This window comes from Ursus americanus, chromosome 1 (genome assembly GCF_024610735.1).
Source record: "Ursus americanus isolate L20-20 chromosome 1, mUrsAme1.1.p, whole genome shotgun sequence".
In the NCBI taxonomy this organism is placed as follows: Eukaryota; Metazoa; Chordata; class Mammalia; order Carnivora; family Ursidae; genus Ursus; species Ursus americanus.
This window is the reverse complement of record NC_142127.1, coordinates 103,424,645-103,451,578: the sequence shown is the minus strand read 5'-3', so window position 1 is coordinate 103,451,578 and position 26,934 is coordinate 103,424,645. Positions and strand designations below refer to the sequence as shown.

The window sequence follows — 26,934 nt, the reverse complement described above, 5'->3', positions numbered from 1 at the left end:
ATTAGTAATTGTGGGAGAGAGGGTCTGTGATCCAGAATCACACTGTCATTTTTATGTGGATGCCTTCTCATTAGTTCTGAATATATTCCTGTAGGAATTGCAGATTCTAAAACTTGCAAATAAATCTCAATAGTTACTAAAGATGAAGAAAGAAAGGCAGTGAAAGCAGACACTCATAGCGACCAGCTAATAACTAACACCACGTAACATTTCCCATTTACAACACCCTAACTCCTCATCTCACTTTCATTCCGCCCCAAAAGGGCAGGACTGCTTCTCCCCGGTATCCCCAGAACCTAAGTCTGCGCTTGGCCCGGAGGAGAAGCCCAGTCAGGTTCTGAACAAATGAATGTCTGTTACCCCATCTCACAGATGGGAAGACTGAGGCTACAATCAAAGCCCTTGTCCAAGGCCACATATCTGAAAGCGGATGAAAGCGGGGCAAACAGGGAAGCGGGAAGACCGCGTGGAGGACCACAGGCCGGCGGAAGGGACCTGGACTGGACCCCGGGGACCTGTCCCGGGTGGGTCCGCCGGGAGGTCAGCCCCTCACCCTGGTCCCAAGCAGGCGGTAGCTCCTTTCCGTGGGACCAGCATTCCGCCGCGGCGGGGCGCGGTTGCCACGGAAACCAGGCAGCAGCGCAGGCGCGTGGAGCTCAGGGGGCGGGGACGCGCCCGGCCGGCACTGCGCCGGCACTGCGCAGGCGTAGCGTCTCGGTTGCTAGGTTCCGCCTCGCGTCCCACTGAGTGGCTACAGTAAAGTTCCAGAACCTTGGGTGGCGACGGGTACGTTCGAGTTCACCTATCTGTGCCTGCGCGCTATCGCCTTTTCCTGCTCTAAGTGAGAGGATAGCCCCTATCCCCGTCCCCCTCCTCCAGAAGGACCTCTCCGTGGACGCCCCTGGTGGTGTCCCGACGCCTGCAGCCGGCCGCCCTTCGGAGCGAGACGGAAGAGCTTCCAGGCGGGCGAGGAAAGAGGGAAAGTAGTCAGCCATGTCGAACGCGTAAGTGATGGGCGGCCGGCTTATAAACCTGGGGTGGGCGTCTTCAGACGGAAAGATGGCTTGCTCTGCTTCTTTTCCTTTTTCTTTTCTTCTCTCCTCTCCCCTCCTTTTTTTTACGTGTTAGCAAATGAAGATAGGCCCAGGATAGAGTATCAGCTGCTTGTGCACAAGGAATGGCCTACGCCGAGGTCTCCCTCCTCCCCGTCGCGCTGCCTTCTCCCGCCATGGAGATGAGCTCCCGTAAGCCCGTGGCTTAGGCCCTTGCTGCTGTCTATTTGAAACAGCAGCCCCTTCAGGACATTCAGTACATTGCCTGCTTTTTTGTGCGTCTTTCTCAGTTATACGTGGGTTGCTTTGTGCAAACGCCCACGTCCCGTATTAAGTCAAGAAGGAGCCTGAGGAAGCTTTATGGTACCACTCTGCTTTTCACAAGGGACCGCAGTCGGGTGGTAGGGGTACTGGAAAGAGCATTCGCCTAGCGCCCTGCTGTTCGCCCGGCACTCGTTGGGTGGCGTGTTTCGTTTGGTCTTCATCAGGACCATTTCGGACGTGGGATGGTGCTGATTCTGCGGGCGCTGTGCTGAGTGTGCGAAAGATGGCCGCGCGCATGAGATTCACAACACCCAACGACGCAGCACCTGCTAATACTGTTATTCCCATCTTACAGCTGAGGAATCAGGCAGAGAGGGGCTAAGTGGTTCATACCAAGCAAGCAGACGGTGCCCTCCTGGCACTGGAGCTCCAGCCTGCAGGCACGCTCTTGCTCACCCTATTTGTAGGTGAGGAAACGAGAGCAAAGAGATCAAGGGCTTACTGAGATGTTGAGGGAGGGGAAGATGGGGAGCTCAGTTTTGGGCATGTTGAGTTGGAAGTGCCTATTGGAGATCAAGTAGGCAGTTGACTATTTGAGCCTTGAGTTCTGGAGAGAGGTCTGTGTATGAAATATAAACGCGGCAGGTGTTGCTATGTAGATGGACTTTATTAACACGGAATGAGTGCAGGCAGAGAGAGAAGGGGTCATCCCGTGGTAAGAGACTGGGGAGCAGACACCAGCAAAGGGATGGAAGGTGTGATCTGTGAGGAGGAAGCAGAATTTTGGTGTTCTGGAAGCCAGGTGAACAGGAAGTAATGCTTCTGGAGGGAGGGCGTGACAGACTCAAACACTGCTGAGACAAGTCAGAAGAGAACCGAAGGGGGTCATCCATTTAGCAACGTGGGGTCCGGTGGTGCCCTCAGCCCTCGTGGGGGATGCAGTAGGAAGATTGCTGAGAGTGGGAGGGAACAGGAGGAGAGACAGTGAGCATAGCCAACTTTTTAAAGGAGTTTTGCTATAGCTGGTGCAGGGAAGTGGGGCCAGGAGACAGGTTTGTTGTTGTTGTTGTTGTTTTTAATATAGGAAGCCGTGGCATGTTTCTTTGCTAAAGGAAAGGGGATGGTGAGGAGGAGGGAGTAGAAGGGTGATGTTGCCAGTGGGGGCATGAGCCCCAGTGGGTAGCTCGAGATCTTGGCTTTGAGGGGGGAGCTGAGTTGTTTATCACAGGGAATTGAGAAGGGTAGTCTGTCAGTAAATGCTATTTATGGGATAGACATCTTGTGGCGTTCTAGAAAGATGGTGTAGGGGGTAGATGATGGGGACAGTATGGAGCAGTGGTGATGCCCCCTGATGAAATGAGGTGCAAAGTTAGGGGGTGGGGCAGGGAGAATGATCTGGAAGTGGCAGTGAGGAGCAAGGACCTTGACCCCAAACCCCCATAATGGTCAGAGGAAAGGGAGCCTCTCCCATGAGGGCCGCAGGGAAGGACAACTGGGCCTCCCTTAAGCAAGAAGGCCAAGGGAATACTCTGGAAAGAGGACAAGCAGCCACATAGTATTGGAAGAATTTGAAGATTTATCCTATATAAAATATCTTGGGGAGAATTCCCATTTTGCAAGATTTAGATTTTTCATTGAAGCACATGGTACGTCTGAATATTCCAGTCTTCCCCTCCCCCAGCCACCCAGTTACAGAAAATCTGCCAAGCTATAGAAATAACAGTCTGGCCATTTTCAACTGTCATATTCCGTCTTCTCCACCCCCAATCCTCCTGACTTCAAAATCTGCAACATTTCTTGGTCATATGCTCAAGTCTGAAACCAATCAAGTAGTTAAAAAAAATTCTAAGTAGTCTCATGGATAACATACCACCTTCTCATTACAGAGTGCATTTAAAATCTCAAGAACACTTTCACATCCGTTACCCCATTCCACAGTAATCCCGTGGGGTGTCCAGAGAGGTCATTATCCAGATCTGCCACTTGAGGAACTGAAGGCACAAGGAGGTTGTGGCCAGCCTGAAACCCCTACCGCAGGGGACAGCTTCTGATTCTAAACTTACGGCACTTTTGCCTTTAAAACCCTCCTGGCTGTACCCAAGAAAAATAAAAACACATGTCCACACAGACATGCGTGCAGGAATGCTCACAGCGGCCTCATCACAACGGCCAGGAGGCAGAAGCAGTCCCCCGTCCATCAGCTGCAGCGTGGGCCGGAGACCGTGGGGTGCGCGTGCCTGGACCATACCTGGCAGCAAGGAGAAGCGAGGTCCTGATGCATGTGCCTGCACACGCGCGCACTTGGGAAACATTGTGCTGAGTGAAAGGAGCCCAAGCGCAAGGGCCACCTTCTATGTGGGTCCATTTCTGTGAAATGCCCGCGGCAGGCAGACGGAGACAGAAATTAGATGAATGGTGCCCAGGGGCTGGGAGGAGGGGGGACAGAGGTGACTGCTAGTGGCTATGGGGTTTCTCTCGGGGAGATGAAAATGTTCTCAAGTTAGAGAGAGTGGTGGTTGTGAATATACTAAAACCCACTGATTTGTGCACTTTTAAAGGATAAATTTATGGCATGTGAATTATATCTCAATGATGTTCTTATTTTTTTAAAAAAAATCATCCTCTGGCATCCCAGGTCTCCTGTAACGTTCCCGGGCACTGGCTCAGCAGGAGGTTGCAGGGACCATGGGGCAGTGAGGCGGGGTGGGGCTAAAGCGGGGCTGGGATTGCATGCAGGGGCAGTGGGGGCTCCCCAGGCGGGCCTGGCCAAGGCACAGTGACCAGGCTGCTGGCGGTGCAGAGTGCTGGGGTTGTGGCCGTCGGGTGCCCAGGGAGGAGCATCAGGACAGCAGGGAACCTGGAAGGCAAGGACGCCGAGGTCAGTGTTCAGAGGAAAGGGTGATGATGCGGGGTGGGCTGGCTCACGTGGCTGCCTAATATTTCCCACCACCCAACAACCCGTGCCTGGCCTCTCCAGCAAGGCTCTCCAGAAAAGCAGCAGGTAAGGAAAGAAAAGGCTGCTGCCCAAAAGCAGGACTTGAAAGGCTCAAACCACCAGGAAAATCCTCAGCCCAGAGTTCCAATGAGGTTTTCAGCTCAGCCACGGCCCTGGAGGAGTTTCTGCTTCTTTGACCCTGGGTGGAAGCCAGTGAGTGCACTGAACTAGGGCAGAGTGCAGTCCCGGAGTGGAGTCCGGGCATTCCTAAATTCTGGGTGTGTTCCATCCATCAATGTGGGTGTGGTTGCCCCTGGTGGAAGCATCCTCTACCCAGCATCCCTTGCTCACGATGGGTTTAAGTCTTTGTGGAATACCTGTACCCCACAAGGCAGCCTCCCTGGGGTCTTTCACAACTTTAGTGCTTACTGGCTTGTGCAATGCTTTGAAGTCTGATAAATGCCCTCATTTTTCATTACCGATCCCACCCCCACATTTAGAAATTATGACTAAATTTATTTATTTATGCAGACTCCAGTATATTATTACCAAATTCTCGTTAATGTTAAATTTGCATGTCAGTCTCAAGAGTCTGCTTTCTTTTTATCTTGTCTCTCCAGCCTTCTGCCTGTTTGGATCCTCTGCAGCTAGCGTCCTAGAATTTTCTTCAGTTAACATCTTGTGTGGCTTAGATGTTTAATCAGTCCTGGGAAAGGGGTTTCATTTTTTGTATTTTTCTCTGCAGCTTTTATCCATGTCTTGCAACTTTGTTGCACAGTTGACCTTTTATATTTTGACGATTTCCTTGGATTTTGCAACGGTGTCATTTACAAGCAGTTTCTTAAATCTTCTGTATGAATCCCTTCTCTGTCTGCTTCATCCTTTTCCATTCCTGTCTTTTAGATTTCTAGTGTATCTCCTGAAAATGTTTTTGGTCTCTGGTGTTCAGCGTTTTGAAGGGCTGACAGCATCTGTTCTTTGGGGTATGCGGACAGTATTCTTAATCAGGCAGATGCCATAAATTAAATTTATCGAGCATTTTCTTGGCCTCTGTGGAAATAATCTTCAGTTTGTGCTGTTCTGTTGCCGTATTTAGCTCAGCTTGTCTTCATGCTGAACTCTCGAAGATTCCTGGGATGACCCCTCCCTGGTCAGAGGGAACCACTCTTTTCATCTGGCGCTGAGTCCTGTTTGCAAAGTGGAATTTCAGATCCGAGTTCTAAACAAAATTAGCCTGTAATTTTCTTCCGTAATGCTGTCCTGACAGGTTTAGGCCACAAAACAAACCACATGGTTTTCTGTTTTATGTGAACATTGGTTGGGCAGCCGGTGTCACCCGTCAGGTCAGGGGACGCCTGGGGGTGCCGCCCCCTTCAGATGCTGGAAGTCTGGGCTTTGATGAACTAGAAACATTCTCAGCTTCTTGGCACCCTTCCCAGCTTTACCTCCCCCTCCCCCCGGGGCAGATGCTTGATAAGGCAGCGTTCATTGTCCCCTTGGTTTCTTTTTTTTTTTTTTTTTTGGTGATAAAATTTAGATTTAGATTTAGCCAGCTGGACTCAGTTTAGATGATCCCAATTTTGTTGGCAACACCCAAAGCATAGTCAGGAGCCAGTCGAACATATGCCTTCTTTTCTCCATCAGGCCTGATCAAGGTGTTCATTGTCCCCTTGGTTTCTGCCTTTACCTCCCCTGTCCTGTTTGCCTGGTGTTTTAAGGCGCGGCAGGCAGAATCGCCCCCGTGCGCAGGCGGACGCGCTTTTACTGTTCCAGGATGGGGTCCTTTCGCATGGTCATTTCTTCTGCAAGGAATGGCAAGTCCTGTGCTCAATGGAATCTAACCGCCCCCTCAAAACGTTCTTTTTTCATAAAGTCATCTAGCGGAATGTTCTTTCATTAGCAGTCTTTTTGAAATATGTCCCAGTTTGGAGACATGTGACACTCGCACCCCCCGGGGTGCGCCCGAGGCAGTATTCAGTACCCAGTACCCAAATTCAGTGGCAGGCTGCAGAGAGACGTGTCTTTTCTACCATAAATCTTGGCGCATCTCAGCTAGGTCACCTGATTCGTCACCCTCATTTGCTTTCACCCTGAAGAATGGGGGCCACAAAGGAGCTCAGACTATGAGCTCTGGAGCCAGACTACCTGGACGGAGGTCAGCTCTGCTGTGCCTCGGTTTGCTCGTCTGTAAACTGCAGTGATGGTAACACCTGCTCGAGAGGCTGTTAGGGTTACGTGAGCTGCTCCCTGTGACGCACTTCGGACGGTGACCAGCAGTATGCACTTGTGAGCTGCTTCCATCCCCCTCCTCCTCCCCCTCATCATCTGAACCGGAAAGCATCTTCACACACAAGAGAAGCTTCTAACTTTTGGCCAAGAAGATGAAAGTCTCTCCTCTCTGTTCCAGGAATATAAAAATAAGAGATTTTTTAAAAGTTCTTTGCTTAATGTTTTATCAAAAATTTTATTTTTAGGGCCACCTGGGTGGCTCAATCAGTTAAGCATCAGACTCTGGATTTTGGCTCAGGTCATCATCTCGGGGTCCTGGGATCAAGCCCCGCTTAGGGTTCTGAGGTCAGTGGGGGAGTCTGCTTGTCTCCCTCTCACGCTGCCCCTCCCCCCTCTTGCACGCTTACGCACTTTCTGTTTCGAAATCAATCTTTTTAGAGTTTTAATTGTTCTTTTAAGTTTATATTAGTTAGTAACATACTAATATGTATTTATTATACTTGATAGTGGACTAGTACATTTTAAAATAAGTTGAAAATATTTTAAATTGAAAAACTAAAGAATTGGGAATTTTTTAATGTAAATTGAAACTCTGTGTGCCAGAAGCCACGTGGGAGCGCACAGCAGTGAGCAGGTGCAAGCAGGAGGCCCACTCAGGCTCTGGCACAGGAACGGGCACCGTGCCCTGGGGTTGCTGCTCCTACGGGGCCTGGCTCCACACCAGCCGGGAGGACTGCAGCCGGACTCCGATGAATCCTGGCAGGATCACCCCTCCCAGCAGGACAGAGGTGGAGGGCATCTGCCTGCAGGGCTGTGGTAAGACACCAGCCTCTCAGCTGGAAGCCAAGCTAAGAAATTCATAGGCACTCAGCATATATAAAGAACCCCCAAAATTAACAGAAAAACAATCCGAAGTAGAAACAAGCAAAGCAAATGGATAAATAATGGGGGAAGAGAACTTACCAACAACGAACACGCAGGTGGATATTCAATCTCATTTGCAACCAGGTGAACGGACACTAAAATGCTGAGATAAAATTTCTCACGCATCATCTTGGCAAGAGTTATGATTATGCCTTTTCTGGTGGTAGTGGTGGTTCTCTTATTTTTGGTCAAGGTAGAGGTGGCGGTACAGTGTTGAATAATGGTTCCGAGCTTAGAGTCCCACAGACTGGGTTCAGACACCGACCTCACCCCTGAGGAGCAGCCCACCCCCTCCCACCTCAGCAAGAGTAACAGGAGCCCGCTCATGGAACGTGGCCAGGGTCACACCAAGCACAGGTCAATTCCACACCAATTCCAGGTCAATTCCAGGAAGCGATGTTGACAATTTCTCAGAGAGAGGTGCGGAGCATGAGTGAGGAAGGGCAGGTGGGGGGCCAGGGCAGAGCGCCTAGAAGGGATGCCTGCTAATGACCTTGGGAAGGTCGATGAGGGGCTCCCAGTAAAACAAGGTGGATTTAATGAGCAATTTTATCTCCCACTCTTCCTGAACCACCTCAAAATAGCAATAGAGGATGTCAAAGGCTATAAACACATGAGGGCCAAGGGAACTTTAGAGCATTTGACAGGAGATACTGCGAAAACACAGAAGGAGGAAATGCAGATGAGATGAGGGGGAAGAGGCAGGCCAGAGAACGCGGGGCCCGAGGGCCAGCAGGGAGCAAGGAAAAGCCCACCTTCCAGCAGAACCCTGGGAAGAGAGGGGGCAGGGTCTGGTCCTTCTGAGATGGGGTGAAAGGTGGTAGGTCTGCCTGAGGGGCATTTCGCCCCCAGAGAGCAGGTGCCCAGCTGCCCCCATGCTGGTGGAAGAGGCTCCTGCGGGCAGCCTGGACCTGGGGTGCCACAGCCAGCTGAGCGTGGGGTTGGGAGCCAGGCTGACAGCGGAGAGGAAGGGAGAGCCCTCACTCCTTTGACCCACTGGCTCCATTCAAGCAGATTGTGCCCCCCTGGCCAGCACGGGAAAGACTTAATGGGTTGGGGGTTTCCCCCTCACCCCAGGGAAAGGACCAGGATCCTGCCCACTCTCTCACCCCTGGGAGAGTTAATAAGTCTCTTCCCAGACACACTGAATTTTCCATTAGCCTTTCGTCTGATTCTGGGATCTAAAGAGAGTCAAAAATCACCCAAAATTTCAACCAAAAAAAAAAGTCTGCTTTGGGTGTATTGGTAGGGATCCAGGCAGGAAAAGGATGGCATTCTCAGCAGGACGGTTAAAAAAGGGACTGGCAGAAGCGATGGGGACAGAGTCTCAAGGAACCGACAAGGGACAGCTTGGCATCCTGGGGCGAGCAACGCAGGGCGGCCCCCACCCTGAGCCTTTGGTAGAAGGAGGCTCCCAACCCTGTGCTGACCAGCCAGGGAGGCAGTGGGAGAGGGCGGACCCGCGTCTCACTCTCCTCCCACCCTCCGGCTCCCTGTCTGCCGCTTCCACCGACTCAAACGAGGGCGAGGAGCCCGCTCATGCCTTCCTGGGGGCCGGCCTCCCACACGAGCCGCACCTCGCTGCTTATGCCCCGCATTATGGTTCTCAAGTTCATGGTTGTTGCTTAGCGCTGTAAGGCATTCGCTCTCCACTGCGGGGACTCGTCCACTGTGAAGACCCTGCAGTTTATTTATTCGTTCTTTTATTCATAAACAATTGGGTTAGCGCCTTGTTGGGCTGTTATAAAGAAACACTATTATGTTCATTCTCGATACAGATTTACAGGAGTTTCTCTGGGGAACGATTGTTCATTCATAGGGTCTGCCCCTATTTGACTTTACACAGTGGTGCAGAATTGCTTTCCAATGTGGTTGTTCCAACTCAGCCACCAGCTGTGTGTGTGGACAGGTCAGTGGAATATTCTGGCTGACAGCTTCTTCACCTCTGAAATGGGTGTAATCCTGCGGGTTTTACAGGTACAGTGAGGAATCACTCTTATCATTGAGGTGAAAGGCTTCTTAAGCTTAAGTATTTGGCAGTGATAGCAGCGGTCATGTCCGAAAATCACATGCACCTCAACACAAGACATAAATGGTCTGAAGGGAGCTACACGCGGCGTTCCTGGTTCACATTTGATGCTTGTTACTCCCGAATCCCATTTTGTGTGGCTCACAAAGGAACTTTCACTTATTCTCTGTCTTCCCCCAGAATGTATAATAAGATGTGGCATCAGACCCAAGAAGCCCTCAATTCTTTGCTTGACAAAGAGTCTCGGAACATGATGGAATCACAAAGCAATCAAGTCTTCATCTTCCAAATGTTAGCCACCTTCTACATAAAATACGTGCAGATCTTCAGAAACCTGGAGGACGTCTATGACCAGATCGTCCACCCGCAGAAGCGAATACTGATCCGGAAAATACTGGACGGAGTGATGGGTCGCGTCCTGGAACTGAAGAATGAAATGGTTGAATTGGAATTAACGGAGTTTCATTATTTTGATGACATCCTGCAGGATCTAAAGTTGGCTCCTGTAAGTACTCAGCTTCTCTTACCCATTTCTTATTGCTTTAAATAAGCTATGTAGGCCTGTAACCAATTTTCCACAGGCTTTCTAGACATCTTTGCTGGTTGTTGTAAGGAAAGTCGAAGCGTTGCCCTTCAGCTGGGCCGTCCCGCCCTGGACAAGGACTGGGTTCCTGTAGTTTTGGGCACAGACAAATCTTCCCACAGTCCTTGGGTCCATTGGACACTGAAGTTGTCGTCTTCCTTGTCACCATGGTGTCTGCCCAAATGTGTTGGCTGGAGTAGGCCAACTCTTCGATAACTGTCCTCGGACACAGACCCTCGCGATTTCCAGCCCCAGTGCCCCTACTTCTGTCTCCAGAGGAGAACCTCCCTCTGGCCTCTCTTTCCTTTCTTCTTCACGATGAGCAGCCTCTAGGTTGCTGGTTCCTTCTTCCCAGGGGGGTGCGTCCCCTCCTCCGCTTCCGGTCTTTGGTGACTCGGGGATTTTTGGCAATAGGCCTTTGAGCCTCAGACAAGAAGGAAGGGCAGCCTCCCTCTCTCTGATGCCCTGGAGCTGTGAGCATTCTGTCCGCTGTTGCCCTCCCGACCTTCACTTCAGTGTCAAGGTCCTGTAAACTCGGTCTTCATTTTGAAAGGGACATTTCCCTAAAATAAAATTAAAAGGAGACAGTGTTCAATTTTCTACCTGGTATTTAACGCCTCTTCCTTTTGAAAATATTCGAGATTCTATAAAGGTTACGTTTCTGTCTGGACTAGAGTTTTCTAGCATTATTACTGCACTTCGTTGGAATGGACTCTCAAGAATATCTAAAATGATTGAAAATGTTGAACATCACCCCAAAACTTCTATGTTTATTGCGTTCATTTATAAAAGAGCAGATTAAAGCACCAGATTTTTTCAGTCAGGTCTACTTTACTCACCCATGTGAGTCTATCAAGAACACCTGAGGATAAACATGAGATCGAGTCATTAAATAATATCCCTAAATTGAATTAATAAAGCAATATTAAATGTGTTAATTTAACGCCAAGAATATTAAATAATATTCTCGAAACTCAAGAGTGAGAAATTTATGAAATTTATGTGGTGGGCTCCTCCAGATTTTCTGGTTCACCTGGTTCGTCTTTTTAAAGGCCACGAGCCCTGAAAGGGGTGACAAATGAGGGACATTGTCCAGGAAGCCTTCCTGGTGGGATACTCTCAACTGTGTTTTCCACCATTTCTGGAGGGTGCGTGGTGAGCCACGTGATGACACTGGGGTTCAGGTGGTTAGTGGTTACGTCCAACAACAGAAGCATGGACTCTGGGAGCAGTGCTGGGCCAGGGAGACACATGTGTGCCAGGTCTGGGAGCTCCTACGTGGCTCAGTTCTGCATCCCTAGGTCTGGGCCTCCGTGGCTGCCACCCACACAGCACACAGCTCTCTGCACAATATGACCCGCAGTCCGACCACAGCTGGTCAGTTCAGGGATGGGTACTGGTGTCTGCGCCAGGCAACCCTTCCCTCAGAGATTCTGAAACCCAGACAGAGAGACCCATTTCTGTCTTGGAGTCTGAACTGTGGGCTCCCAAATTTGTGAGTAGTTGGAGCCTTCATTCTCAGATGCTTGGAAGAATGAAGAAAGCTGCTCTTGGGAGTGAAAGAGGGAGAGAACGAGAGAGAAAGAGAGAGAGAACAAAACAGACTCACCAAGAGGAGCAGAAGTAAATGGCAGAGTCCTGAAGCCATCTTCATCCCTGGACACATCCCTCCTGATGACCTGCCCTGGGTCCACAAAGTCCTGAGTCCGTCCATCAGTGTCCCCTCCCACTAAACTCACCGGAAGAGTGTTTCTGCAGCCTGCCGTGTTAGAAGCCTTCCAAATAGGTCCCTGATGTAGAGAAATGTGTCAGGGAGACAGAGGGAGTTTCTCTGCCACAACAAGTGTCCCACATTCCACCCTGCAGAGGATGGGAAACCCCAAGGTATCTGAGGTGGACGTAAAGGGTATCGTGGGCGGAGGCCCAGCACAAGCCCGAGCAGCTGATGTCTGTCTCCCTGTCTCTTCCATTCTCAACCGCTCTATTTCCTCCCCCTCAAAATCTTAACTAATGGGCCAGGTGGAGCCATGGCAACAAAATGTTATCTTAAAAGTTGGAAAAGTACAGCACTTTAACACATTTATTAATAAATGAAATCCCAACATTAAATAGAAGTGGAATCATTCTCCTCTGACTGTCCTCCATCCAGGCCACACTCACTCAGGGAACCCTGGAAAGTCACTCCAAAACTCTGTTAGTCTAAGAAAGTTTGGTTTTCAAAAATAGTTGCCACCTGGTACTGATATCCTTTCACCAAGTCTTAAAAAAGACACCCCTTTACGTTACAATGCTTCTTTAAGGGAAGGCCTGTTCAAAATCCCCTGGATGGGGGAGAGAGTGTGGAGAGTCATGGCAGAATGGGAAGAAGGGGAGCTGACCCTGAGGACCAGAAGCTTAGCATTGCCAGGCCAACTGGTCTACCAGAGGCAGCCAGGCATGCCTGAGAGTCTAGGACAGTGTTTCTCAATGGGAGTGGCCATGGGCCCATCCCATACCCCCGAATAACACTTCTACACTCCTCATTGTTGAACTTGGGCTGGTAAACATTCGTGTGACCTCCACTAACTGAAATATTTGGTGATATGCATAAATGAAAAACAGAAGTTTATATTTATTGCATAAAAAAACAAGTTTCCTAATAAAGCAAATGAACTTTACCAATAATTTTTGTAATTTCGGGTTATTTAGGTTAAAATAAAAAATTATTAGGAAAAAACTGTGATCACTTACATGCAAATAATGATGCTGATGATAAATTATGAGGTTGAATTCAAATATCTCTACGTCACAATGCTTTGCTATCTTAATTTGCATTATTTTTTTTCTTTTTTTAAAGATATTATTTATTCATTTGAGAGAGAGAGAGAGAGACAGCCAGCGAGAGAGGGAACACAAGCAGGGGGAGTGGGAGAGGAAGAAGCAGGCTCCTAGCGGAGAAGCTTGATGTGGGGCTCGATCCCAGAACGCTGGGATCACGCCCTGAGCCGAAGGCAGACGCTTAACGACTGCGCCACCCAGGCGCCCCTTAATTTGCATTATTATTTTAGGTAGGCTGAGATGATATTTCTTTAAAGACCTTCATTAAGTTATCATTAGTTAATTGAGGATTAACTGATGTGAGTTCTCAAGTTTTACTGTAACGATGAAAACAAGGGCCGTGGTGATGGTTTTTCCTTGTGACTTTGCGTCTCCTTAGCGGTAATGAATTCTCTTCACGCCCCCAGCCTCATCACCTCTTCAATCAGGATGGAAGGTAAAGTGCGTCTCTTTGCTGTGCAGTCCTCACTGTATAGTGTAGACGGATTTGAGTCCTGGAATTGTGACAACAGTATTCTTTCTGTTCTGTAGCAACAACTAGACATTCCCATTCCCAAGTATTTTTTGAAGGAGAAGCTGGAAGTCATCAAAGGAAGAGAGAAAATCCTTGCTCAGATATTAGCCGACACTGGACTAAAAATACCTGATACGGTTTGTATATCATTTTAATAAACGTCATTCCATAATCTATAAAACCTTTTTCTGTGGCTCCTGACCGTGAGACAGATTATGTCCAGTGGGAGGAAAGCAGTACCCGCCCCTCGTGCTGTTCGGCATTGTAAGAAGTTGCTTACCTTAGGGAGGTATTTCTGATGATTCAAGACCATTGTTTTTCAAGAACTTAGGGATAGAGATCAAAACATAATGCCTCGTTGGTTATGTCAATATCTCTGAGACTTATCAGATTTATCAGCTCGGTTTGATTTTTCATCTCAGAGCCCTAACCTAAAGTCAGAAGCGGCATGTTTTCATATGATATAATTAAGTGTTAAGATAACCTACTGGTCAGTCTTTTCCTTCCAGACTTTTCCACACAGCACCTGCCACATCCACCTTCTGGCAAGTCTGCTTGTGCATTTCGGGCCCTCGCTGCCTCCTGCGCCAGTGCCTCACAGCCCTGGCTGGCCATGGCCCATGCAGGGAGTGGCGGTTGGCCACGCACACTGGGACAATTCTGAGGGAGGGGGCACTGTCACTAACTATGCTGAGGCTGCAGGTGCAGCCTCGGTGCCCAGGGGAAACCAGCATGTGTGGGCTTCCCCCAGACAGGCCCCTTTGGGTGTTGTCAGCCTGGGTCCAGGTGCCAGGGAACTTTCCAAGCACGATCAGAACGGCAGTGGGGCGGGAGTGGGACGTGTCCCATCTGCCTGCTGCAGGAAGCACTTGGGGTGCCCTGTGCTCTCTCTCGGCCACGGGCATGCTTCATGCTGCACAGAGGGCTTGCTTTTCTCCCTACAGCCCAGCCTGTCGAATGGTACTCATTCAGCAGCACCCAGCTTGGTGCAGGCCCCCCCCCCCCAGAAACCTGTCCTGTCCCAGCTAACTCAGGACCGTCTCTCCCTCCTCCGCCTCTCCCCTAACTGACCGGCCCTCCCTCTGCGTTGCATTCCTGGAAGTCGGTCCTGGGGCTGTTTCGAGTAGGGGTCCTCTCACCATCTTTGCCCCTGTTGAGGCCTTCCGTCCACACATCATTCAGAAGGAACCACTCAGCACCTCACCCAGCTCCCCCAAGGAATCCCCTGGCACAAAACATTGACAAGCAGGGCAGAATTCACGGAGGATTTTGTAGGGGAAATGGAGGAAGGAGATGACGTTGTACACCCTACAGTCAAACCCTAAAAATTCCTCTTTGCTGTTTCTCCCTTCTGCTGTCCCCCTCGGCTGGTGCAGGGTCAGCCTCAGGGACCTTTCTCTCTCAGCAGCCAGCTTGGCTGAACTAGGTAGAACCGTCCAGCTCTATCCCAGCCCCAACTTCTGATGGGCCCAACGTCAGCAACACGCCAGGCTCTGGGCAACAGCCCTTGACATCGGTGTGACTTTCTCAGACTGTCAGTGTCTCACGAGACCCTACTTTCACCTCAAGCTGCTTATTCCTTGAAGATATATGCAATATATATCCCAAAAAGAATTTTGAGAAGGAAATATTATCGTCCAGTCCTACCTCTTTAATGCTTAGTGTTTACTCTTGGGCCCTATGTAAATGTTCAAAAATCTTTGTTGTATCGAGTAGACCACTCAAAACCCTCAGGAGTCTTTGATAAGGGCTGTAATGACTTTCAGAGTGACAATATGGAATCTAAAGGAAATAAGTACAATAATAACTATTATTTGCAGGACACCTGCTATCTGCTTAAGCGATTGTGCATACCTTGTCCGGTTCAACGCCCACCTACTAGTCATTCTACTCTAACCTGCTCAGTGCATTGTTGGAACTGTGCACTCACTGCAAATTGGAGGTGATAAGATCTCACTGAAAACCAAACTCTGAGGAACTGCTACGTGAAAGAGCTCCCTCAAAGGGAACCAGGGCACCGCCCCGAGGAGCTCTGTTGGGATGCTCTATTGGGAAGAGGGTCAGTCTTGGTTCACATTGGCTCCAGCCCTTACTAACCAAGGGAGCTCATGTCAATTCTACTTCTTCTGTCAGCCTCAGGCTTCTTAACTCTTGGCTGGTCACAAGAATACCCACCTGGGAGGTTGCTTTGTGAATTTGCTGAGATTATCTATGAAAAGCATCTGGCTCTGTAAGGTCTCAGTAAATAACCCTTCTCTCTCCCTGCTTCTTCCTGGGCACCGTCCCCCACCCCCACCCCAGGGCCATTACAGAGAAGAGATCATCGTGGGAAACAGGGGCCCTGGTGATGAACCAGAGCCCCTCACACTTGGGACCTCAGGGTCTGGCACCATGGCCTAGTAAGGTGGCCACACTGCCCTCCAAGACCTTGGCAAGGATTTAGCCCATGATTGGGTGTTTTCTGATTCAGAGGGTCTCTCCCTTCTGCCTCTGTCCCTGCGTGAGTCTCCACCCAGGCCAGGCCACATCCCCAGCTTCTCCCTCGCCCCAAGGACCACAGAGAGCCTCACCCCTGAGCCCACTCAGAGCTCTCACAGGGCTCCGGATGCCCCAGCAGCCTTGCTCTTGACCTTCCTTGGGAAAGGACATGGCCCTGCCCCTGGCTTTGCCTCCTGATAGCCCACCTGACATCCCCAGAGGCCGCATTTTATCCCAGGAGCCCTCGTGTTTCTCCAATCGTAATCTTCCCATCCTATTTGGGTGTTTTGAAATGTAAATTTGTAAGTACTAGAACACATTTCCTATGTAAATTGAATACTCCTAGAATGATTTTAACATCACCCATATTTACTGGATCATCCTGGAGTGGATTTTGAAGTCAGCATTTTACTTCATGTGTATTTTACATTTTAAGTTCTTGTATTAAAGATGTGCTTTTAATTTATATGTTTCTACTGCTAAGTTAATAAAACATGAAGAGCAATTTTGAGTTTTATTGAATCCATTTTATTGGCATCCCTGGTATAATTTGCTGCCAACTTAAAATATTGTGGAACTAATTGGTATTTTTTTCGGAATGGTAGAGGAAAGCTTATGGGGTTTCTCAAATAGGGGACCAGAGCAGGAGCGCGGCATGTTATCAAAATTCACATAACTCATGAGTACGATGGTTAGCATTAAACCAGCATCAATCAGACTCTTCATCAACAGTTCAGGAACTCTTAGCAGGGTGGTGTCAGATGTAAGCACGTGATGTGTCTGGGATCAAGTGATGGAGTTGGCATGTTGAAACACTGATTTAACTTGGAAGTTTTTACAGAAATACACCGTGAAGGGTATCCCCCTGGAAGAGGCTGTTAAACTAATCCAGATCGCTGAGAGAGCGCGGCAAGGTCGCCTAAGAGCGATGTTCATGAAGCAAATCTTCCTCCAAGAGCACAGAGCAAAGCAAGCCAAGATCCTCGGCGAGAAAGTCGCCGACGTGGGAGTCGCCGCGCTGAGGATTCAGAAGGTGCGCGTGTGGTGCCCGTGGAGCTGGGGGACAGGTGACTTGACACAGCCAGAGCCGCACCCCAGGGTCGGGGGTGAGCTCTGAAACCCCAAATCCCCAAATCCTACCTTTAATAGAGCTGGGTTTTAAATTCTAGAGAGATCTTTTATCTTACCCTGGGGGAACTGTTAACTAAGGTCGGTCATGGTTTTTTGGGGTTTTTTTAGATTTTATTATAAATAGGTATAAAATGCAGGGCATCTTGTTTAAATATTTTTAAAGGTCATTGATAATTGTTGGAAAGAACGTGGCTCAAAATTCGTGGAGGATTTATATCCTCAATGTGTATTCACACACAGACGTAATCACAGAAGGGGTGCAAAGGTCCAGACCTGCTGGCTTGTGCAAGTGTGAGCTGTTGACAATGCCGGTGACCGTCACTAAGCACCACGACATCGATGTTCCCTTTAGAAGCGGGCCCAAGGTTTCCTCCCCAGATGAGCACAGTGGGTTTGCACCCCGTCTTTTCCCAAGTGGAGGCTAAGGTCACTTGCAGGAAAATGCGGAAGCTGGCGTGTGGGACAAATGAGACTGAGAAGAGAGAGAAGGAAGGCACCGGGACACAGACCCCAGCCAGAGAGTCAGAACCCCGTCCCTGCTGGGATCTGAGTGAGGGTGGAAGGCGGGGGGGTGGGGGGCGTGGAGGGACCCACAACAGACTGCTTCCTTTCAAGTTTCTGTGGAGATAGGAGGTTCTAAACAAGCATGCGAGTTCGGAGCTGAGGTGTACCGGTCTTGGACGTGATCGTGTTCTATTTCCCCACATTTTAGTGGCAGTTTTTCTTTTCGAACTATGTAGTGCCACCCCTAGATCTAGCCCCACACTCCTTAAATCTGGAAGTTTTCTCTTGAAGACACCCAGGTAGGGGACTCTCGCTAATGAGAATTGTAAGCCATTTCTTCTCTCCCCCCTTTATCGACATAAAACATTGTGCGCATTTGAGCTGTATGATGTCATGATTTGATAGACGTATATATTACAAAGTAATTATCCCCGTAAGCGTAATTAAAACATCCATCACATCACATCATTACCAGTTTCATAGTGAGAACACTTAAGATCCACTCTCTTAGCAGCTTTCAAGGACACAACACGGCGTTGGCTACAGTCACCACGCTGTACGTAGACCCCCAGAACTCATTCATCTGAAAACTGGAAGTTTGTACCTTTTGGCCACTTTCACGCATTTTCCTCACCGCCCCCCCAGCCCCTGGTGATCCCGAATCTACTGTTTCTGTAGGTTTGGTATTTTAGATTGCACGGCTCAGTGAGGTGATGGAGTCGTCGTCTTTCTCTATGACTTTTCTCACTTAGCACGCTGCCCTCAACATTCATGCATGTTGTCACAAGTGTCAGGATTTCCTTTTTTTGACTGAATGATATTCCATTATATATATATACCGCATTTTTTTATCCATTCATCATGAGCTGAAGGGTTGCTCCCATGTCATATCTATTGTCAGTAATGCTGGGATGAGCACAAATCTCTCCAAGACAGTGGTATCCTTTCCTTCCGATATGTATCCAGAAGTGGGACAGCTCGGTCCTAGGGTAGTCCTGTTTTTAACTTTTGAGGACCCTCCCAACACCTGTTGTCTCTTGTCTTGTGGATGAGAGGCATTCTGACAGGTGTGAGGCTGTCGCTGGGCCAGCAGTGGGCTGTGCAGTTGGCCGATTTGCTCCTGGGGTCTTGGGCGAGTGTGGCTCCTATCCGGTCCGTGCGTGGACGGGACTGCCTCCGGCACCCCTCGTTCACTAGGGCGGCTCTGGGACAAGGCTCCACAGTCGGGTCCTCAGACAGTGAAAAGTCCATTCCTGTGATTTGTTCTTTCTTAAAATTGTTGCCTGTGATCACAGAAGAAAAAATATTCCATCACCGCACATACACATGCACGGCCTTGACTGTGTGGTCATTATGCCATTTGAAATGGGAGAAAGGGTAGGACGGTGTTTTCTTTATACTTTTAATGTATTAGACAAGTAACCATTTCTTTGCTTTTAGGTTTGGCGAGGTTTCCATCAATGTAAGAAAACTGAGAAACAGAGAGAGGAGGAGATGATATTCCTGGGTATGGTAAGTCCTCGTACAGGCGGGATATGTATATGGGTTTCTTAAGACTTGTGTCTTCCTTAGAGAGTTACTGTGGGAAGCAAGGAAAGAAAAATAAATGATGAGTGACTTAAGAGAATGGAATGGCCTGTCCCGCACGGCAGTGTGTCCAGGGAGGGGGGCCCCCTGGACAGAGCGGGCGTGTGTCTGTTTACACATCTCTGTTAGAATTCGTGGACCGCGCCAAACGTGGAAACAAGCTGTGAGTTGCTCACAGGATGCCGTTCCTGTGTGATGTCTGCACTGCCCTCTGGTAGCATCTGTGGTCAAGAGAATGGGTTTTTCCTGAGGCAGCTGCTGTTGTCGGGTGATCTCCACGGTGATTACTGACTCAGAGTTGAGAGGGTACATATTAGTGACCCGTCGCCGTTGACCGTAGTCACACAATTTAGCAACACTCATCTCCTCGGCTTCTGTGGGTCCAGGGTCTGGGCTTAGCTGAGTCGTCTGCTCAGGGTCTTGCCAGGCTGAGGGCCGGGTGTCATTGGAGGCCCAGCTGGGGTAAAATCCACTTCCAGGCTTGTGTGCTTGTTGGCAGGACTTAGTTCCTCGTGGGCTGCAGACCGAAGGCCTGTTTTTTTGCCTGTTGTTTGCTGGAGGCGGCCCCGAGCTCCGCATTGGGTGGGCCTTTCCATGGGGCCACTTGCTTCATCAGAGCTAGCAAGGGAAAAGGGGGGGGACACCTACAGACGCATGCAAATGACCACGGAAGTGACGCGCATCACCTTTGCCCCGTTCGGATCGGTTAGAAGCAAGCGTGGTGTGCGCCGGGAGGTGAGGGTCGCTGGGGTCCGTCTTAGAGTGTCCGTCTATGCAAAGGAGTTTCCTGCATCGTCTCCAGCATCAAGCCAAGGGCCTCAGAGGAGGCCTTGCTTGTCCTCTGCCTGAGCCCCTCCTGAACGCAGAGCCCTGCTTCCCAGGGCTGCCCATTCTGTTCCACTTTAGAAGCTTCTGCCTTTCACTCACCCGAAGCCTGCCCGCCAGCAGGTCCCGCAGCCTGGCTGTGGTCCCGTCCCCTGTGGCATCTCAGAACGTGTCTGCTTCCCCTTGTCACCTGACGAGCCCTCAAAGATTTGAAGGCAGCTCTCGAACCCTCCATGCCAACTCTTCTCTGAGCCAATTACTGCCACCGATGGCAACCATTCTGGTGAGCCTTGTTTCTTGACCTGCTCACTTTCCCTAAAAGGACATTACAATTTAAAGGAAAAGAAAGCCTGTTACAGCATTGAGTTGGTGCACTGGAATGATCTCCATTATTCAGGGCTCTGTGTTTAACGCCAGGATAAAAACATCGCACCGATAACCTTGATAGACACTGTGACCCAGTCTTTGAAAATGCTGACCAGGAACCAAGCTCTGGTGAGGCTAAAAGAAGAAAAGAAAACACAAACATACTATATATAACCACAGATACCAATACGTTTAAAAAAAAAAACTGTTAGTATCATGAGTGACTAAGGTCATAAATAAGAAAATACTGAGCGGAGAAGATTATCTACGGAAATCTAAATATCAAAGCAGACCAAAGAGGTAAAATACCTCAATAAACCAATCACTGCAGCAAATGCCGGAAAGGTCTTTGGAGCGCCAGGGTTCCTTTGGGTCCTGTGAGAGGCGGGGGCCAGGGTGGAGCTGGACACGCAGCACAGTTACTGGGAGGAAGGGAAGGAGAGGCATAGAGGCCAGGGGAGCTCTGTTGGGAGGCAGGGGTGGCGAGGGGAGGGGCGAGGAAGAGGGATGGGGAGGAAGAGGCAGCGCGCTTCCAAAACAGAGCACACTTCCAACACATCTTTAAAAATCTAGTTTATAAAAGAAAAGAGAACCAGGAATGGGGATGCCATGTCTGGGCAAGGACCCAGGGACCAGGGTAGCACGGGGACTACTCTCGGTGGTTCAAGTGTGCGCCCACTCGCCTGAGGACAGCTCGTCTCAGCACAAACGTGAAAACGCTTTTGCCTGTTTGCTCAGAAATCCCGACCCTTTGCAACTTCTTTGCTGGAAAAAAAAAAAAAAAGAAGAAAGTGAGCAAAGTTTACAATATATAAATATTGATACCGGGATAGTTTTATAATTGTAGATTGGTGCCCAGAAACAGTTCATACAGTTAAAACATCCCATTGTGTCTCTCGAGAAGCGATGTTTAGAGTTTCTCTGTATGGTGCAAAGTGTGAACATGTGATCCTATTTTTATACTTTTAAGTAAAAGTATTCTTGCATTTTTCTGTAAACGCACATTTTATGCCTAAAAAATTACAGATGGGGCGCCTGGGTGGCATAGCGGTTAAGCATCTGCCTTCTGCTCAGGGCGTGATCCCGGCGTTCTGGGATCGAGCCCCACATCAGGCTCCTCCGCTATGAGCCTGCTTCTTCCTCTCCCATTCCCTCTGTTTGTGTTCCCTCTCTTGTTGGCTGTCTCTGTCTCTGTCAAATGAATGGAATCTTTAAAAAAAAAATACGTGTTCAATATTTAATCAGAGGGGAAAAAGATAGGAATCATGGTTTAAACAATTTGTAGCTTTTTTAACTGAAACTTCACGTAAGAGATACTGAGCTCTAGGAAACAAACTGAGGGCTGCTGGAGGGGAGGCGGGTGGAGGGATGGGGTGACTGGGGAATGGGCATTAAGGAGGGCGCGTGATGAAATGAGCACTGGGTGTTATACACCACTGACGAATCACTAAGTTCTCCCCACTGAAACTTACTAAAAAAAAAAGAAAGAAGAAGAAGAAGAAGAAGAAGAAGAAACTTTAAAATTAAAAAATATCAATTCACAATACCTTTTCCCAATTCTGTGTACTTCTTTTTTTTTTTTTAAGACTTTTTTTTAATTTATTTATTTGACAGAGATAGAGACAGCCAGCGAGAGAGGGAACACAAGCAGGGGGAGTGGGAGAGGAAGAAGCAGGCTCATAGCGGAGGAGCCTGATGTGGGGCTCGATCCCATAACGCTGGGATCACGCCCTGAGCCGAAGGCAGACGCTTAACCGCTGTGCCACCCAGGTGCCCCCCAATTCTGTGTACTTCTTATCAAATGTATATCTCAATAGGACAAAAATCAGGATTTAAGATTTTTCCTTTCTTTCTATTTATAACAGTTAATATGCTTAGAGAATAATGTAAGAAGTGAAAAAAATTAATGTAATTTATACTTTCTTAACCAGTGTAGGGATATGGGTTTCATTATATTACTCGTTTCTTTCCATGTGTAAGTTACATTTGCTAATACTGCACTCCACCTTCTCGCTGTTAGGGAAGAGAAATCTAGCGGTCACCGGTGTGTGGTTGATCCAAGAGCAGGGAGGCAGTTGGCTCCGTTGTTCTGTGATCAACCGTAAACATGTCCATTGAAGCTGTAGTTTCCATCAGGTCTTCTTGTATAAAAATATTAGATTTTCTTTTCTGAGATTTTGGGATTTAAATACGCTAAAAGATCTTCTCAGTGATATTGTTAAATATATAAAAAATATACTTTAGTCCCACATTCAGGATATTGTGTGTAACTTTCATCAATTTTTATGACGGCACGTTCTAAATAACAAATGGCCTGGTGAATACAATTCGTCTTGAGATGTCTTCTGTCTCCCTTTGGCCCCACATCCTGGACCGCACCGCCTCCAGCTGCGGCTCTGTGCACCACCTCTGTTGTCAGCACAGAATTAAAAAGGTGAATTATTTGGCTTCAGGAAGGAATTCGACTCCATGTTCCAGACACTTGGAAGAGCATAGTCTCCTGGTGAAGGGGCGTGGGACCACTGCATGTGTTTATAAAGTCTCAATTGTGACATTCAGCCTTTATTGTCCAAAAAAATATGGTAAATCATACCTGACTATGCATATATGATTTAAGAAACACCTTGATCTAGGGGCACCTGGGTGGCACAGCAGTTAAGCATCTGCCTTCTGCTCAGGGCGTGATCCCGGCATTCTGGGATCGAGCCCCACATCAGGCTCCTCCACTGGGAGCCTGCTTCTTCCTCTCCCACTCCCCCTGCTTGTGTTCCCTCTCTCGCTGGCTGTCTCTATCTCTGTCAAATAAATAAATAAAACCTTAAAGAAACACCTTGATCTTGATCACCTACATTCTTGGTTTCCCTTTGATCTTTGAATTTAAAAAATGAGTCAACATTTATTTTTGCAGTTGAGACCCCTGGGGCCGCAGCACGTCCTGTACTGTGCTGTTGTGTGGGGCATGCTGCGAGAGCCACGTGCCAGCCGTCACAGATATTTTTTTTAAGTAGGCTCTTGCAGCAGCGAGGAGCCCAACACGGGGCTTGAACTCATGACCCTGAGATCAAGACCTGAGCTGAAATGAAGTCGGACGCTTAATCGACTGAGCCACCCAGGTGCCCTGGAGATTTTTATGATTTAACACATTTGCCGTGTGGCATATTATTTAGTCATAAAAAAAAAAAAAAAGGAAATCCTGGGGCACCTGGGTGGTTCAGTCAGTTGAGTGTCTGCCCTCGGCTCAGGTCATGATCCCAGGGTCCTGAGTTCGAGCCCTGCATCAGGCTCCCTGCTCAGGGGGGCATCTGCTTCTCCCGCTCCTCTGCAGCTCCCACTACTTGTGCTCTCTCTCTCTCTGGGTCAAATAACTAAAATCTTAAAAAGAAGGAAATCTGGGGCGCCTGGGTGGCGCAGTCGTTAAGCGTCTGCCTTCGGCTCAGGGCGTGATCCTGGCGTTATGGGATCGAGCCCCACATCAGTCTCCTCCACTGAGAGCCTGCTTCTTCCTCTCCCACTCCCCCTGCTTGTGTTCCCTCTCTCACTGGCTGTCTCTCTCTGTCAAATAGATAAATAAAATCTTAAAAAAAAAAAAAAAAAGAAGGAAATCTGTCGCATGCATGGGCGAACTGTGAGGACATTATGTTAAGTAAAATAAGCAGTCACAAAAAGAGACACACTGTGCGACTGCACTTATCTGAGGCACCCAGAGTCGTCAAACTCAGAGAAACAGAATAGAACAGTGGCTGCCAGGGGCCGAGGGAGGGGGAGCGGGCAGATGTTGCCCAGTGGGCATGGAGTTTCGGTTTTGCGAAATTAAAAAGTTCTATAGATCTGTTCACAACAACGTGAATACCCTTAACACTACTCAACTGTCCCTTGAAAAATGGCTAAGGTGATAAATTTTGTTATGGTTTTTTTACCACAATTAAAAAAAATTTTTTTTTAATTCACCAGGACATTGAAATGTATACTGAAACGGTTCTATAAGAATCAGGAATATTCGCTAGTGGTCAAAAAATACAAATTAAAAATTAAATGAGATACTGCATTTCCTTAAATTCTGATGTCATTGATTTTAACGTGCTTATGAAGGAAGAAAATACTGTAAAACAAGCCAAGACACAACCTTGGTTGTAAGATACATCCATCCCTAAGTTCAGATACGTTAAACTAGGAAAACTATGCATCTTAGAATTGGGGAGACAGGGTAAGTTCTTTCTATCTTATAAGCAAACAAAAAAAGGTTTTTCAAGTTGTGATTATTGACAAGAGTGGGAGGAGACGCTCATTCTCCTACACCATGAGTTACACCAACCGGCCTTTCTGAAAGACCATGAGCAAGGTGCCCCAAGTTCATTAACATACTTAAATCCCTTCACCCCATTCTATTTCTGTCTTTAGGAAGTCATCAGAAATACAGATTTATGGGCATGAAAGTCTCCTATGGTGTTCTTTTTAATAATGAAATATTGGGAATAAAACCCATTGAGAGTAGGGACATAGTTCCATAACTCCTGGTGCACCTACATTAATGCCATAGTATGTCACCGTGGAAAAGCATGTTCGTGACTGATTTTTGATGACATGATATTGCTCGAAGTGAGAATTCAAGGTGTAGAATTATACATAGAATATGATTTCAATTAAATATATTCACACATCTATGCACATGCAAAAGAAAGAAAAGATACCACATTCAAATAGCGCTCTTTTTTTTTAATGTGGGGACTTTGAAAGACTTTTTCTACCTGTATCTGTATTTTCCAATATGCTTAAATTTTACTTCAATAGCTAGAAGAAGGTACACATTTAAAATGAAAGCAAATGCTGTAGAATCATATCAATTTTTTGTCTCCTGAGATCTCCACACCCTTTGGTGCCTGCAGATGGGGAGCTAAACAGTGACACAAACCGGTTTCTCTGTCCGCTCTTCAGAGGCACACAGGTGCCGGATGTCATGATAAACACAATGGTTAACTCCACCTTTGTGCTTTCAAGACTAAACTAGCAGTTGAGAGATTCAATCTAAGCTCATCTAAGTTTGACATGAAATTTTACATTAGTAGTTTGATTCGACAGTTTCCTTTTCATTTAATCCAGCGTACATTGACCGAAGGTCCACTCTGTGTAGCATTCCAGAAACCTGGGAACGGCCCCGCGCTCTTTTATCCTGAAGTCTTAATTGCCTACGCTGATACCACACAAAGACAGAATTACATGTTTGTTACTGTGATTTTTCCATTTTACTTTGGAGTTTGTATCTGCTCAGCTCAAATCAAACAAGTCTGTATTAATTTTTCAGCAGTACAGGGTTTGGATACTATAAAGAGACCAACTTGTCTGTTTCATGTTAAATGTGACTTTCTTCAGTTTGCCTTTTTTTTCAAGTATGTCTCCTCCTGCTAGTGTGTGTTCTATTGAAACTTTACACCATTGAGAAATATATGGATTCAATTCTTAAAAGAATGGTATCTTCTGTTCTCTGGCTGATAACCATAAAAATCCATTATCCCAAATCCAAGAAATGTTTTCAATTGAATCTATTTCCCACTATGTCACTAATGAAGATATTGTCCACTCATTTTAAAATTTCACTTTTCCATTATTTCATTTCGTTACGTCATGCCAATGAATAAACCATTGACTTATCTGATCAAAACAGTATTTGTATGTTTTGGAAAGCTTGGCGTGTTTCCAGGTATTTAGTAAATGAAACCAAAATTAGAGCGAGAGACATCATTGTGCCTTCCATTCCTGACCAATTTTTCCTTTACCATTGTTGTACGAATGATTTTTTTGATATTCCCATTTTAAATATTCATATTCTAAAATCTACAAAGGAGAATAGATAGCACTCTAAAAATTCATGTGCAGTTATTTTAATTGGCAGAGCCAATGGAGTGGATCGAGTGGAAGGAAACTTAATGAATGTAATACATTTCCTTCTGTGGATCTCTTTGAAATAATTTGTCCTACGGTCATGCCCATCATATATTTTATGTTACCCTGGAGCTAGCAATGTTTTCATTATAATAAAGAACACTGGGGGACACTTCCTAAAGAGGAAGAACCGTCACTTTGAAATGAGTCAACAAAGTCCTCAAAGCACCATAAAACCCTGCTCACCTTTGGATTCTAACATCAAACAAGCGATATTATCGATTATTTGCTGGTCAGTTTGGTCTTTCTTATTAACAAATAACCCGAAGTTGGAGCTTGGACACCCAGTAAGCTCCCAAAGGCAGGTCCCTCGAAGGCTCCCCTTGGGAAGCCAGAGCTTCCGGTGCCCTCTGTAGTCATGGGCTAGTCTTTGGAAACTGCTGTCAAAGCCAAAATGAGTGAAGAATCAAAATGAAGTGCTCCTTATGGTCACATTTTAGTTCCAACCAAAACCTATGTCATCCAGTGTAGTCGGATATAGAATTCATTACAGTTGGCTTCAAATGACGCTTGTTTCTAGAAATAAATTTATTCTCAAAGAGACGCATTTGCCATTATATGCGGGCTTGTGTTTTGCTTTGTTTTAGTTTTATTTTACTGTTTGCTGTTCCCTAAGTGTCTCTGGGGGCGGCAGCGTCCTAGAAATGAGTGCGTGTCTTCAGGATCCAGCTTGCAAGGGTTTGCTCCGCCATGTTGGTGAAGAGCCAGGCATCTGGGATGGTCAGATGGGAATGTGCGGCCACCTCTACCCTGGGAGCC

General features: G+C 47.6%; 1 protein-coding gene across 1 annotated transcript in view; it reads left to right on the top strand.

The window, feature by feature from the left end:
- The first annotated feature begins 786 nt into the window (after positions 1-786).
- DRC11 (dynein regulatory complex subunit 11) overlaps positions 787-26,934 on the top strand; it is a 146,810-nt gene continuing 120,662 nt past the window's right edge. Inside the window, exons 1-5 of the mRNA XM_045794047.2 lie at positions 787-1,004; positions 9,614-9,938; positions 13,365-13,484; positions 16,667-16,858; positions 18,901-18,972. Of these exons, the coding sequence (XP_045650003.2) occupies positions 994-1,004; positions 9,614-9,938; positions 13,365-13,484; positions 16,667-16,858; positions 18,901-18,972 (720 nt within the window). The 5' untranslated portion in view covers positions 787-993. The remainder of the gene's footprint in view (positions 1,005-9,613; positions 9,939-13,364; positions 13,485-16,666; positions 16,859-18,900; positions 18,973-26,934) is intronic.